Source organism: Phytophthora infestans, genomic scaffold (assembly GCF_000142945.1).
Source record: "Phytophthora infestans T30-4 supercont1.10 genomic scaffold, whole genome shotgun sequence".
NCBI lineage: Eukaryota > Oomycota > Peronosporomycetes > Peronosporales > Peronosporaceae > Phytophthora > Phytophthora infestans.
In genome coordinates, this window is record NW_003303749.1 from 3,177,975 (window position 1) to 3,192,109 (window position 14,135).

The window sequence follows — 14,135 nt, forward strand, 5'->3', positions numbered from 1 at the left end:
CTACCCTGCATCAGTACAGAGCTCTTCAAACTTGCCACAGATGCCTGGGTTTCTCTCTGAACATCCGCTACTGCACTCTCAATCAGTTTCTCTAAATCCTTTAATCGTTTTTCAATGCCACTTTCCTGCTTTGACAACGTCGTTCTGTTTTCCTGTCCCAACGTATGAAGTTGATCTTCTAGTTGGTGACGACTCTTACGAAGCGATTCATGAAGCTCATCGAGAGCTTGTTTCCGCTCCTTTTGCTCATTATCAAGCATCTTTACGAACTCAAGTTGTTTACTCTGCAAGGATGTCACTTGCCCATCAAAAGTTGTCGTCATGGTATTCGCAGTGTGCTGAATCGCTCTTTCAGCTCGATCAGAAGAATCTCGGACGGCTGCATTGCACTCACCCCGCATTTGATCCTGAGCCGCTTTTAATTGACTTTCAAACTGCATCACAGTTGTAGCGCAGCGATTTCTACAGGCCTCATCAAGCGTACACCGCAAATTCTCCATCTCGTTTCTAGCGACAAATCGCTGTTGCGTTTCATCGATTGACTGTCGAATCGGTTTAGTGTGGGTCTCCACATAGTCGTGCACTAGTGTCATCAGTTCTTTTGTAAGTTCTTCTCGTAACACGTCCCACTTTTTCCCTTCTTGTTGCTGTTTCTCCTTCGCTTTGGCGTCAATTTCGTCCTTGGACGGTTGTGATGAGCGGCTTCCACTGTCCTGAAAAATGTCCAGTTTAGCAACGTGGTGTTTTAGAGCGTGAAGGTCGCTGCGTAACTCGTTGAGTTCTTCCGTAATACCTCGGTTCACTTTTTGCGAGAGCCCATCGAGCAACAGACTCGAAGAGCTCGTAGAGCGCGTGATCTCGGCGATCTGTTGAGCCTGGTGCTGCAGATTCGCCTGCAGCTGCGCTTTAATAGGTTCCATGGCAGCATTGAACTGCACGAGTAGCTCCAACCTCGACAGCTTCTCCTGTGCCACCGCCTGTGTAGAATTCCCCTGCTCACGTAACGCAGCCGTCATTTGGCGTAGCTCTAATAATTGATTCTCCGTCTGCATACGCCACGACTCGTCCTTGCCACACATGGACTGTAAGTGGAAGCCGATGTCCTTTTGCGTCGTTAGTTCCTGTCGTATCTTTGACTGCACTTGATCCAACGTATGGAGCTGACGGTCGTTCGCACAGACCTCAACTCGAAGTCTGTCAAGCTCCTCCGACGTGGCCTTACACAGCTGCAAGAGCGCACTCAATTGGCGCTCAGCGATCGCAGCACGGGCATCCACCTCGAGCTTCAAGCTCAATCGCACCTGCTCCATCATCTGCGCCACGTCGTATGTCGGAGACGAGTACATTTGCTGATGCGCACCTCCTCGTAAGGTAGCGTACCGGTGTTGGTCCTGTACACGTTCTTCATCGTCTGTAGGCTCATACTCACTCGCACGAGTGTGCGCTCGCTGGTTGTCTCTCGGTCTTCCTGCCACTGAAGCTCCACGCTTACGCTCCTGTCGACGATGGAAATGCTCTGAAAACGTGGTCCCTGGAGCCGCAGATGCTGCTGCAAACGCTCCAGATACACGGGAATACGACGGTGTTTGCGGTTGAGCGTGTTGTTTTTCCTGCTTTTGACGATGACGATACTCTGTCGCCATGGTATCGCGCAGGTAATTCACTGCTACATTGTCGCTGCTGGGGTCGCAGGCTGCGGGAGCTTCGTCGACCGCTGTAAACTCGGCTGTGACGTCCTCAAACTCGCGGAATTGCTGTGCGAGACTGGCGTCCGTGCACTTGATGATGGCAGCCAGGTTGGCTTCCCAGTCCATGGCTCTTGACCGCTCGGAGGTGTCTGCATGAAGTGAAAACACGTCGTTTCAACCGCCAAGAGTCGCATATCTGGTCGGTGATTGGCTAGGCGAGCAGAAAATGTACGCACATTTTAGCCCTGCTATGTCCAGGAGGTGTGCAACATGTGACTGGTTGCAAAGGGTCCTCCTCGTCGGACTTAATCGAGAGTTTTGACGAGTGGTGTTGCAGCTTCAAGGCAAGAACCGCATCGAGTGCAGAGCCGTGTCCGGCGGACCTGTCACAATATCATGGAAACTGAATGTGGTGCTTGACCCAGAGAACTTCCATGTATTGCCAGCTTCTTCACCGGCTACGTCAATCATATTTCCATCATTTCGCACCTTTGTGTTGAGAAAATGACAAAGTTCTGCGAGACGATAGTTGTTGCTGGACGCGAGTCCAGCTTGCAGTGTTTAAAGCAGCGCTGGAGTACAGAGTAGCGGCAGTGCGGAGATTTGAGCCGCCACTGAGTGGCAGCTGCAAAGCCTTGTCAAAGATGGGTGCGGCTTTGTTGCCGTCCAACTATTTCCGTCGCCGTTCTGGTTCTGGTGGTGGCAAATTGAAGGCATATTCTCGGGCCAGGTCTGCCCAGAGCGCCCCAACGGCTTCTTTGCCGGCGGCATCGACACAGGGTTCATCAGACGAACATCCTGGGCACAGTTCTGCCACCGTCAGGAACATTACGGACGGTAGAAGCACCCGTCCGCGCTTTTAATGAGGCGATGTTCATGTAGGAGCGCATCTACTGCGTGCAGTGGCCACCGTACAATTACTCATGTAACAGCACATTTTTACCTTGCGGTTGCATACATTTGCTGGGTAAATCCTAGGTTGAACTGCCCTGCACTGAACTTTTCCAACCAACGCGCTGGTTGGCTGGCTATTATTAGCGCGACTCAAGCCAGCCATTTCGCTTTGAGAACAAAGGGGAAGGGATCAAGATCTTGGCGCAAAAGGGCCACCAAGAGTCAGAGTGGAAAAAACCAACTCCACAAGGCAAAAAGCCACCGTTTCTGCGGAGCTCCCCTCTTTCTCCGCTGTTAGTATCTCATTGCCCCGACAAGCCTCACACCACAGTCCAAGCCGCCCACTAATCACCATGAACTCCTCCACGACCATGTCCAGCCACCAAGCCATCATGAAGTGTCCCTGGCAGTGGCGTCAGCCTTTCCTGGATGAGAAGCGCGAAAGCCGCAAGCGCAAGGTTGGTGACGGCTACTTTTACGACCCCGTGGACCCGAACTTCGTGGACCACCTACTACCGGGTTACGCCAAGAAGTTCTGTGGCGCCGACGTGCTCGAGTCCGACGAGAAGGAAAACATCCAGCGCGAAATCGAGCGTCTTATGACCAAGAAGAGCAACGACCCGCTCAACGGCAATATCAACGCTAATACGAACGACACCGCTGTCACCAGCGACGAAGACGATTTCGACGTGCGCCGCGAAAACCAGGCGCTTGTCGATAGCATCTTGCTTATGTCCAAGTCCGTCGAGGCCTCGTCGTCCTCGCTGTTGGCATCTCCCAAGAGCGTGGCGTCCTGTTCTCCCTCCTCGGACGAGGGCAGCGACGACGACGAGCTCAGCAGCAGCGGCGAGGAACCATTCAACCTTGCAGAAGACCGACCGGCCAAGCTTATTGCGCACCGCAGCTCGTCGCTCGAACTCGTGTCCGACAACTTGCAGGAGGCACTTTTCGCCGTGGAAGATAGCGAGCTGCTGTACTTTCAGAGCACCGGAACAGTCGAGACGGACTGAGCGGTGACGGTTGCGAGCCCATATGTCCCGCTCACGCTGCGGCCATTTTACCCACCGACTCCCGCTCGTGTGATTTATTTATTGATCGACCTCAGCTTTGATTGCCCGTTATGTATGATTCGACTGTGGTGCAGGCACTCCCTCGCCTTCCTAGTGAGGAAGGATGCGCTTTCGCCTGCCAGAAAGACACAAGACAACACCCAGAAAAACAACAAACTCTAGCTAATGAACTTGCTTTTTGCTACCTAATAATCTTTTTGCTTGGATGCCTTATTTCATCGAAGTGCATATCGCGTCGCTGCTTTTATTCATGTTGATACATGCATCGACTGAACACTCACTACTACATTTCTTGCTAACCAACCGGCATTTCATGACCTCTGCCCCACACACGGCAAAGGCTCCAGAAGTCAGCATATCCTTGTCCGTTTTGGTAGAAACAATGTATCATGCATGTAGCAACAATGAAAGATTTCGTTTAGAAACGTTATAGGGATCGTGTGTTCGATTGTGTCCGTTTTGAAAAAAAAAACCGACGTCACTTTCTAAATGATTCCACCAAACTTATAGCTGTTTTTGCCAGAACATGGTGCCTTCGACGACAAATGGCCGCAGCAGCCGCCGCGAGACTAACGTGTCCAGCAAGATCTCAATCTTCTCCTTCCCATAGTCAGGCAACATTTCCGCAAGCTGATCAACACTCTGCATGTAGAAATCGGCGGTTAGTTATCAAAGAAAACTTTTACTAGCAAAACAATCAAAACGTGCGCCAAGTAAGTGCATGAAATACTCACAATCGCAGGCGTGTCGTTGCCTGTCCCTTGAAATTTATTGTACAATGTTGAAACTTGCACGGCACCAACGCCTCGCTACAATACGGTACGATCACAAACGAGCAGTTAGTATGCAAGATATTACATGTAGCAAGAAAACCATAGCAGATGCCATACCTGAAACACAGCCGGCAGTAGTGACAGCTCGAACTTCGGAGTCGGTTCACCGGCGGTGACGGAATCGTCGTAGTCCTGCAACTGTGCCTCCTGTGAGACACTGCCGACGTCCAGACTTGCACCAACGAGACGATTCGATAGTGGCGTATTCGGTGTCATCGCCTTAAGCTGCGTGCGCAACAAAGGAGACGTTAAATCGAAATCAGGAGTCCTTGGCGTGTCATCGTCTATCACTGTCTCATTCCGTTGACGTGGTGGGGTTTTCGCCGTTGGTGTTCCTCGATGACTAGGTGACGATACGCTGCTCCTACTGCTGTACTTCCGCCGCAAACTAGGAGATGTGAATGGAGACGTAGCCTTCGCAGGGTAGAGAGTCTTGGGATACACTGGAGTTCGTCGATTCTTGCCGGCATCTGATCGTTTTCGCTTCCTATTTGAGACACTTTCTGATGTCCTGGTTGGGCCTGACACGTCGTCCGCAATAGTAGCTGGCTCCTTCTCAATCGCAGTGGACAGTCGAACTGTGCTAAACTCCGGGACGTACGGCGTTTCTATAGAGTCATTCGTCTCATCCATTTCCTTCTCCTCGCCGCCCAATCTAGACTTCTTGCCACGCGGCGGAGTGTACTCAAACGCACCCATCTTCATCAAATTCCTGCTGATGCCAGGACTGTTACTGTTGTATTCCACACTGCTAATTGCTGACGGAGGTGTAGAGATCTGTCGTGGTCCAGCATTTGCTGTGTCTAATTGATCTTCCTGCAATGATGCATCACGCGTCAGTATGATACACACCAAAAATTTTATATAAAATACACGCACCGAGATGATGCCCGTGCGAGGCGGAGACGTCATTCTAGGCGACCAACGTCCACGACTACTTGAGTTCAACGTTGACGTCGATTCCTGTGTCATTGCGCCCGATTGCACCGCCGACTTAGACATATAAGGCGTCCTGGACATTCGGGGTAGATTGTCACTATTCGTACTAACGTCGAGACTGTCGGCTGAGGTGTTACGACGGTCACTAGACGGTGGCTGGTGCTTCTTCAGCGTCGTGGTCTTGAACGTCTCCTCCCTGCCTACGAAAGATGAGTCATCCTCTAGGTCCTCATCAATTTCGTGTTCCAGCTCTTGCTGATATCGTTGCGTCGATGCTGCGGCCTTATTGGATCCGGGCGTAAACGGCCTAGAGAACCGCGATGGAGTTCGCGTTACCCGCCGAGCCGCTGGCTGGCGCGTAAATGAATCGAAGAGTGGCCGCCACACGCGTGAGGCTTCGTGAATCTGCCGCAGGATCTGGTGATGTCGTCGCACAGTGCCATAGATCTGCGTGGCCGAGCGGTGCGCTGCACAGATGTTGGCGTCGATCTCCTGCAGTAAATAAGTGATCCGCTGTTGTACGTTCTCGTCCATTTTGGCGCCTTCCTTTCGAAAAGTTTTACCGCCACAATCCCCCTTTTTAACCAGGCAATTTACACGTAAATCGTCATTGTTAACGAATTTTGGTGCGATTTTACGGAAAAGGTAAAGCTCTTATTTCTTGGCGCGCGTGGCAATTTGAATTCTTGAGTTGCCACTCCAGTGCGGAATCCTACAAGTTGCAGCAGCCCATACAAACATGGAGTATCGTGTGCGCAAGCGTGACGTGAATGGCGCCGGCCGTCTGCCGCACTCGCTGGAGGAGGTTCTACCTGACGTGGTGGTGCGGCGCTTCCTGCTGCGTGCTGGCTTCCGCTCAAGTTCAGACCGCGCCGCTGCCGAGGTGCGGCGCCACGTGAGCGACTTCTTCCGTCGTATTGTAGGCTGCATGGTGGTAATGATGCAGCACGACGGGCGCCGCAACTTCCGCCTTATCGACGTCAAACGTGCGTGCGAACACTTCGGTATCCGCATGTACGGCTACGACGACATGTGCCTGCTGGCGGCCGGACGCGTGTGCGGACCCGAGTCCATCCATGTGACTGAATTAGTAGAATGCAACTCGATCTTCAGTCGCCCCGTTGAAACGTCGGATGAGCCTGACACGGAACCTGGTGCGCGCTACAAGAAGACAGACTTTGTGGCCAATTACACGGCGTGGAGAGAAGAGATGGGAGACTTGGACGACCAAGTAAGCGAAGCTATTAGTGAGTGGTCATACTCCGACAGTGGCACTGAGACTGGAGAAGACCAAGACATGGACACCGACATTTCACAGCCATGGCAGCCTGATGAGGAGAAGTTCATGGCGTCACTGCAGAATGCACAGGAGCTGGTAGACGAAAAGCTACTGCAACCGGAAGACGACGGAGAGAATCAGCCAGGTCAGGGCTACTGTTCCGACTACGATGACAGCTATGAGCCTGAATACTTGAAGGGACAGAGAACTCGTGAGGAGGACGAAGATGCACAGTGGAATACGGTTGGAGAACTTCATGTGCTGCAGAACGACGAGGACAGCGACCCTGCTGAGCTGCAGGATTTTGGAGAAAGTCCCAACCTCTACGTCATCTCACGTCAAGAGTTCTTGCGAGTTTTCCGTACGCTACTTAGTCTCACGCTTCACATGAGCGAGCTGCAGATCAGCTCAGTTGCTCTAAGCGCCCTGCACAATGCTACAGAGCAGTGTCTACATCGCTCCCTCACTGAAGGTTCGCTGCACTACCAGCTCGCAGCAATTCTGAAGGAACAAGAGCATAATAACTCGACGAACCAGCTGGAATTGGAACTTCAGATGCAGCGCGAGAAGGTAAATGAGCTGTGTGAGACCATTGCTGCTAACAAGGCAGCGTTCAAGGCTAAGGAGTTAGCGATGCAGCAACAGATCGAGCAACTCAAGAAGCAGCTACTGGGTCGACAAGACGTGCAAATGGAGACTTCTCCTTTGCTTAAGAAGAAGAAGAAGTCGCCTGGAAAGAGGAAAGCCACCACCAGTAAGAAAACTCATACTGTGCGGAAGGGTCTATCCAAATCCTCAAATGGTTCTACGTCCGTCGTAGGTGCACTGCGCTCGCGGGGTCAGAACCAGTCGGGAACGAAGAAGGCCAAGGCCACTCTTGTTTGATACAGGTGATACATTCTCGGGGTGCGATGTGCTCATCAGAGGATTCTCATTCTTGCTCGACCAGTCTCTTCTTTTGCGTGTTTAGGAGAAGTTTTGGGTCAGAATACGAGCAGATTTTGGAGTAAAGGTATCGTGCTGACAGCTTTGCCGCTGTCATAGCGTCCTCGATCAAATATTAGGTACTATTTCGTTTTCTATCTGCTTGTTATGAGCTCATACCGTTTTACCAGTCATAAGTGTCTTCTGGTCGGCAGCTTCGGCGGCTCGAAATGTAGCTGTCGCGTGGCAAACATGCACGAACTCGATTAAATGCTGGAAAAAGTCATCGCCAAATGTGCTGCACAGAAGAGCAGATTAGTCACGGTGCAACAAAAGCTGACGTCGACTAATACGCACCTTAGAAACGCTTCGATGTTATTGTGGCCAGCATCGGTCACCCACAACGGCTTGCACCTCCATTCCTGAGGACACATCTCGAAAAGTCCTTCCCCGTGCCAGAAGGGGACCACTTCGTCCCGTGTACCGTGGATAATAGTAACAGGCGATCGCACTTGGTCGATGATGTCGATATTGCAGAATAAATCGCCTGGAAATGTATAGCGGAAGTTGAAGACCACTCGGAACATTGAGAGCACGGGGCTTTGAAGGATCACGCCTGCTACAGGCTGCTCGATGCCCGACTGTTTTACTGCGAGGTGTGTTGTTGGTCCAGAGCCAAGCGACCTACCATATCTGAAGAAACAACACATGAGTTAGTCGGATTATACCAGGTCAGTTAGGATGCCAAGGTGCGTACAAAATAATTTTGCCAGGAGGTATCTTCTTCACATTGACAAGATACGCGAACGCCGTTTCAATGTCGGCATAACATGCTTCTTCACTGGGTTCACCCTCGCTAATGCCGTAGCCAGAGTAGTCATACGACATTACATTGGCCTGGGGAAAGCGTATCAGAGAGTTGGAACAATGGTGCGGCCTTACAAGATATTAGTGCTCACCTGAAGTCTCCTGCTAACTTCACGAAACCAATCGTAGATCATGCCTAAATCTGCACGAAAAAACGGGATACGTGCATTAGAATGACAAATCAAACTGCACATTGGCATCGGTGGCGGTCTACCTTCCGCGTTGCCGTGAGAGAAGAGCACGGTGTATTCGGCTTTACTGTAGGGAGTTTCGATGTCAGCAAAGCATCGAGTTGAATACCAACTGACCTGTTCAATAGAATGCAACCTACTCGCATGGAATAAAGAACGCTGGGATCCTGTTGTGCATTGCCGTCACGAGGAAGAAGTAGCGACGCGTATATCCATACGTAGCCGTCGGTGGCTGGAACACCAGAGCCGACACCGTGCTGCCCATGAGCGCAGCAAGCAATAGCGAGCAGCTCCTCGCAGTCGTAATTCGTCGCCTATGCAGCTAACACGCCTCTAGTCTCGATTGCTTCCTTAATGTAGTGATACTGTGGGACAATGCGCCTCCACGAGTTGAGTACTTCCGCGACGCTCGTTACCTGGCCGCGTGCCTGTTGCTATCTATCTCCTGGCACCGCTAATAAATAGAATGCCACCTCCAGAAACTGATTACGGGATGCAAACCTTATTGTATTGACTTTTGTATGGGCCAGAGTGAAGCTGCAGACCGAATAAGAAAGCGAGGAGCGATCGGGATGCGAGCATTTATTCACTGTTCTCGGGTTGATTGCGTAGTTTTTGCATGCGCAGGGACAAGTTGGGTCACCTTTGGCAACGACGGCGCTTCATGTGATGGCTCACACCACGGAGATCTTCATCAATAGCTCTGCTCACACGACGCTCATCTTCCTCGACTGGGACGCCTTCTTTGCGAAGCAAGTTCGTAAAACTACCTCGGTTAGGTGGAGTGAGATCCGGTTGTGGCGATCGATGAACAATAGCCAAAGGGTTATCGTCTCTAGATGGGGGAGATGCAGGCAGCAGCAACGTGGGGCTTGACATCGTCGAGCTAAGGGCAAGTTGCTGGACATACTCATGGTCTGCGTCGTTCAATGCCGTCCACGGATCTCGATGCGGTCTTCTTGGTCGACGCTTGGGACTTGCACGTTGATGCCACGGCAATGCATCGCGCATTGTCTTGGCATAGTCCACCCAGTCACTCATCCACGTGTTAAGACGTTTGAGCCCAGGAACATTTGTCAGCAGCAGCGACTTGACGCTGTGAGGCCTGCGCTTTGCTGCTCTATATAGTGTCTGCATGGTCTCCAGCTCCTGCTTTCGCCTAGACTTGTTCCTACACATCCAATTGCATTTACTGTTAGTACACTCACTAACGGCCTGGATCGCGTCCAGACTCACTTTTTCTCGGCTTCCGTAGCGCTGGAGAACGTGAATCCCGACTTCAACGAGCCCTTTGCCTCCTCCTCTTCTGCAGACACAAAACACCACGAGCAGATAGCGGTCAGCGGTCGAAATTACAATGCACGGTGTTTGTCTGGCTGCTCCGCTGCTTCGTACCAGCTCGATCTGGCAGTTGTGACGAGTCTCCACGTAACTTGGTGAAGGGCGAGAACGTCACGCGTCGACTAGCAGCATTAAGTCGCCTAATGGTTATAGACCTCTTCTCTCTTTTCGATGCACTGTCCGAGGATCGCACGGGGCTTGCGTACGAAGACCGCATCTTGAGTATCGGCCGCGGCATCGTTACTATTGGTATTAAAACTGTACCGGTACTACCGGTCCGGTAGATCAGCATCTCGAAGAGAGCCAATCACAAGTGACTATCTCCGTAACCAATTTCCGCCAATCGCACGATCTGAGAATTGGTGAAAGTGTCCTGCAACGGTCGCTATCTTGAAGTCGTTACGACGCCGTGCAAAATGGGGCTGCAGCTGACACTAGCAGGAGGTATTTTGCTGCTTGTGGCTGGCTTTGAGGTAAGTAGCATAGTCGCTGGTGAATTGGACCCATCTGCGTGCTTATGAGATCCTTGTAATTGACAGCTATGGCGACTTCTTGTGTGCTCCGTCTTCAAGCTGATCGTGAAAGGTTTGGCTTTATCTTAGTCTGCATCACTACGTAGGCCACTAATTCGAGTCATCAATATTTGGTCAGCTGGCTTGCTGAAAAACATTTCAGCCGACCCGCACACGAAGATCTCGGTGGTGACAGCGACGATCAAGATCTCGCTCTGGACGCAGCTGTGGAAGTTCCTGTGCGCACCCACGAAAGAGAAGCTCCTCGTATTGACGGTGTCTTCTGCTCATTTGCTAGTGGTCAAATCTGCTGCTGAGCCTACAAAGGCCACGCAGCGACAAGAAGGCTCCGCGTCGCCGTCGCTCTGGCAGACACTGGACACATCCATTGGTCTCAAGGACATTCAGCATCCGATCTGGAATGGAGTTCGAGCTTGGTTTCCGCGACTAATGTTTCTCTTCCGTAGTCTACACGCCGTGGAGGTGGGTGTGGACTCTTTATTTGTGGAGATTCTCCAGCAAGACGAAGACGAAGTCACGCCAATGCTTAGCATTAAGGTAAAGTGCACAACACTCCCGCAACTCGACAAGATCCGAGGCACTGACGTTGTTTTTATCTGCTGTAGCACGGAAGCGTGTTTATAAATGCAGCTTTGGATACCAAAAATAATGAGCTATCATGCACACTGACGTTATCTCGAACGGAGTCGATGCAAGTCATCGTTCAAGGGATAAACGCGACGGCGGTGCTTGGCCGCACTGAAGTAAACGTACGAGTACCGATCTGTCACGACCATGAAGACTTGCGTGCTCCAATTCCATCTGCATATTCAGTCAATATCGACTCGATTCAAGTCAATCTTCATCTCGAGCAAACAATCCAAGCAGCTTTATGGCCAAAGCAGCAGAAGTTCAATGGAGAACCTAGTGATGTATCGTACACGACGGCTGATTCGAATACTACAGAAGGTCTCTGTTTGCGTCAGGTATTAACGGTGCTGCGTCTTGCTGAGCTCATCCCGGAAGACTTTCGATGTGAACTTCGCAAGTTGGAAGTGAATGTCGTTGACAAACGAAGCCCTGGATCGCTATGCGCACTGGAATTGAATGGTGTCAGCGTCGTTTTGTCTGGTGATTCTACCGATAACCAAGAGTTCGGGGTAGTGAAGTCTGACTACCCAGTGGTTGTCAGGAAAGCCGAGCTAGCACTGGGAGTGCTTACACTTTGTCTAAGTGAAGCAGACAGCGTCAATATCGTACCACCGATGGTGAAGCTCAATGGATTGAAGCTTAATGCGGAAGGTACACTGTCTGCTAACGCTGGGAGTGGATGTTGCTCTGACGAACTAGATGAGGACGGCGCTTGCCTGTCATTCCGGTCTACGATTAGTGGAGGAAGTCGTGGACTTAATGTGGTCATTTCAAAACGTCTAGCGCCCTGGATAACGTCAAGCTGCATGACTTACGACAACACCGTTAAACTACAAGCCAGCAGTCCGCCGATACAGAATTTACTCGAAGCACCTGAAGTCGAGGAATGGTCAGTGATGAATTATTGTAAAATCGACCTGGACGCTCATTTTAAGCTGGCGAAGACCGAAGTCTTGCTCCTTTCTCTTGACCGAACATGTGACGTGTTGCCAAAAGGCGTTCCCAGTATCTGCTTAGTCCTCGGTGAGATCAGTGTGTACGCCCATCCCTTTGTCAACGAAGATCATTTAGGAGTCCGAGCGAAAGCAGATATTCAATGCTCTCGCTTGAAAGTTTTCTACTTTTCGAGCAACGATTTGGTCAAAAGTCCATTCTTATCACTCGATTTTGTGCGGGTCTTCATTTTTCCCGTTGAAACAATGATGCAGAGCGAGGTATCTGCTGACGTTGAAATGGAGGCGGAGTGGGTGGAGGTAAAGTGGGCTCCAGAAGTCTTGCACGCCATCGGGGGAGCGTTAGAATTAGGGATATTCACAATGGCGTCGTTCTTGCATGGGTCAAGATATCCCGCACCAGAGACGAAGGACAAAGCTGTAAATTGCGGGTGGAAGGCGTCTTCAAGCTCAAGAGTGCCACCTATGCGTCAGATGATCGACGTTACACAAGACAGAATATCTCCTGGGGAAGTGATTGCTTTCCGGTGTGTTGCGAAGCGACTCTGTGCTATCTTCCCATATGTATACCGTGGACAACGTCGGGTTGACTGCGTCACAGTCGACACTTTCACAGTGAGCTCCGAAGCAACTACAGGAAGGCTAAGGATTTCTATTATGGATGCGAGAGCGTTTCCAGGTCAACGCTCGTCTGATGATATTCAGCCAAAACAGCAGCCTTCTCGTCCAGCGCAACTTCACCGGAAATCGTTCACATCTCGCTCATTGCGAAGCCGCACCGTGCGCAGAAACGAAGCAGCAATGGGCAAGTCAGGAGCACCTTCCGACTTTGACGCCACTTACTTTGTCGCTGACTGCTTCTCGCTCGAAGAGAACCAGATTGCTGGGAGCTTAAAAACGGTAGTCGATCTCTTCGTGAATGGCGTCCAATTGGAATGGGATATCTCGACACAACTGCGAATCATGGAGCTAGTTCGACGAATCACGTATTCATCCTGGGAGATGATTTATCGTGCTCGAAGTGCCTATGCAGTTTATTGTACCCCATCTGACAGCATTTACAATCGGGTTCATGGATTAAACCCGCCACTTAACGATATTGCCGAGTGCTTGCGCTACGAAAGGCTATTTGCTGATCTCATTAGTGCATCTGGTGACAAGTTGCATAGGCTACATGCCACAAACCTCTCGGTCAACGCAAATCTTTGTGATGAAGTCGGCGTACAACTTACAGTTGGCGTATTCGCCGGTGACGATTTGCCCGAAGTGTGGCTGTTTGAGGATATTTCGATCAAGGTGAACGCATTCGAGATGGCTGCAGTGGGTTGTGTTCGTGTCAGACACACGATAGCGAGTCAAAAAGACTACGTGTTTGGGGAATTCGAGGACATGCTGCGCAAACGACTTCTCGCTTGCAAACGCTCGACCACGGGTCTTGACGAGACCTTAGACGATGGCATATTAGTTGAGATTAACAAGCTTCACCTTCGCACAAGCCGTGATTTCCCACTCCAAGCACACACCAACGCTATTCAGAGCCATTTCGACCCTTTCAAGGAACAGCTTGGCTCAGCAGCGTCTTCGTATTGGAGACCACAACAAGAAGTGTTCTACCAGTTCTTTTTGCGAACTTCGGTAGCTTCTCACCAGCCAGAGCTATGGCTACGTTTGGAAGACATTGGGTTTGAGTGTCTGGGTAACCCATTAGACAGCTGGCTGGAGCGAATGTATCCTGTGTGGATCGGTGAGTTAGCTGAGCAAGAATTGCGATCGCATATACTGGATGAGCACGTTTCAACTCTCAAGCTGACAAATGCAGAGCTAGTTGGCGATGCCTCTTACAAAGAGATGGAGGCGCTTTTGGTCGAGAAGAATGCACGATTGTACATCCAGAAAGTGAAGAAGTTGGAGCATGAAACACTTGATAGTGACAATGGACCTCTGATCAATGTAAGAGTTGGTCATTTGGACGTGGATGTTTCGTTTGAAGAGG

At 50.9% G+C, this 14,135-nt stretch overlaps 7 protein-coding genes across 7 annotated transcripts; 3 read left to right on the forward strand and 4 right to left on the reverse strand.

The window, feature by feature from the left end:
* Window positions 1-507: 507 nt before the first annotated feature.
* On the reverse strand, window positions 508-1,814 carry PITG_07255 (uncharacterized protein; the record flags this gene model as incomplete). Its single annotated transcript, XM_002905147.1, has 3 exons — window positions 508-521; window positions 710-1,360; window positions 1,436-1,814. The coding sequence occupies 3 exons, from the start codon at window positions 1,812-1,814 to the stop codon at window positions 508-510; spliced, it is 1,044 nt and encodes a 347-aa protein (XP_002905193.1).
* Window positions 1,815-2,935: 1,121 nt separating this feature from the next.
* Window positions 2,936-3,869, forward strand: PITG_07256 (uncharacterized protein; the record flags this gene model as incomplete). Its single annotated transcript, XM_002905148.1, has 1 exon — window positions 2,936-3,869. One exon carries the CDS (start codon window positions 2,936-2,938, stop codon window positions 3,590-3,592), a length of 657 nt encoding a protein of 218 aa, XP_002905194.1.
* A 287-nt stretch (window positions 3,870-4,156) lies between these two features.
* On the reverse strand, window positions 4,157-5,867 carry PITG_07257 (uncharacterized protein; the record flags this gene model as incomplete). The annotated part of the gene is made up of 5 exons (XM_002905149.1): window positions 4,157-4,282; window positions 4,387-4,461; window positions 4,543-5,301; window positions 5,365-5,731; window positions 5,761-5,867. 5 exons carry the CDS (start codon window positions 5,865-5,867, stop codon window positions 4,157-4,159), a joined length of 1,434 nt encoding a protein of 477 aa, XP_002905195.1.
* A 272-nt stretch (window positions 5,868-6,139) lies between these two features.
* PITG_07258 (uncharacterized protein) lies at window positions 6,140-7,674 on the forward strand (the record flags this gene model as incomplete). Its single annotated transcript, XM_002905150.1, has 1 exon — window positions 6,140-7,674. The coding sequence occupies one exon, from the start codon at window positions 6,164-6,166 to the stop codon at window positions 7,586-7,588; it is 1,425 nt and encodes a 474-aa protein (XP_002905196.1).
* Window positions 7,675-7,801: 127 nt separating this feature from the next.
* On the reverse strand, window positions 7,802-8,950 carry PITG_07259 (serine protease family S09X, putative; the record flags this gene model as incomplete). Its single annotated transcript, XM_002905151.1, has 6 exons — window positions 7,802-7,925; window positions 7,985-8,320; window positions 8,385-8,524; window positions 8,587-8,636; window positions 8,709-8,752; window positions 8,826-8,950. The coding sequence occupies 6 exons, from the start codon at window positions 8,948-8,950 to the stop codon at window positions 7,802-7,804; spliced, it is 819 nt and encodes a 272-aa protein (XP_002905197.1).
* Window positions 8,951-9,324: 374 nt separating this feature from the next.
* PITG_07260 (uncharacterized protein) lies at window positions 9,325-10,264 on the reverse strand (the record flags this gene model as incomplete). Its single annotated transcript, XM_002905152.1, has 3 exons — window positions 9,325-9,849; window positions 9,922-9,991; window positions 10,104-10,264. The coding sequence occupies 3 exons, from the start codon at window positions 10,262-10,264 to the stop codon at window positions 9,325-9,327; spliced, it is 756 nt and encodes a 251-aa protein (XP_002905198.1).
* A 1,821-nt stretch (window positions 10,265-12,085) lies between these two features.
* PITG_07261 (uncharacterized protein) lies at window positions 12,086-14,042 on the forward strand (the record flags this gene model as incomplete). The annotated part of the gene is made up of 4 exons (XM_002905153.1): window positions 12,086-12,510; window positions 12,592-12,866; window positions 12,960-13,933; window positions 14,040-14,042. The coding sequence occupies 4 exons, from the start codon at window positions 12,086-12,088 to the stop codon at window positions 14,040-14,042; spliced, it is 1,677 nt and encodes a 558-aa protein (XP_002905199.1).
* Window positions 14,043-14,135: the final 93 nt, after the last annotated feature.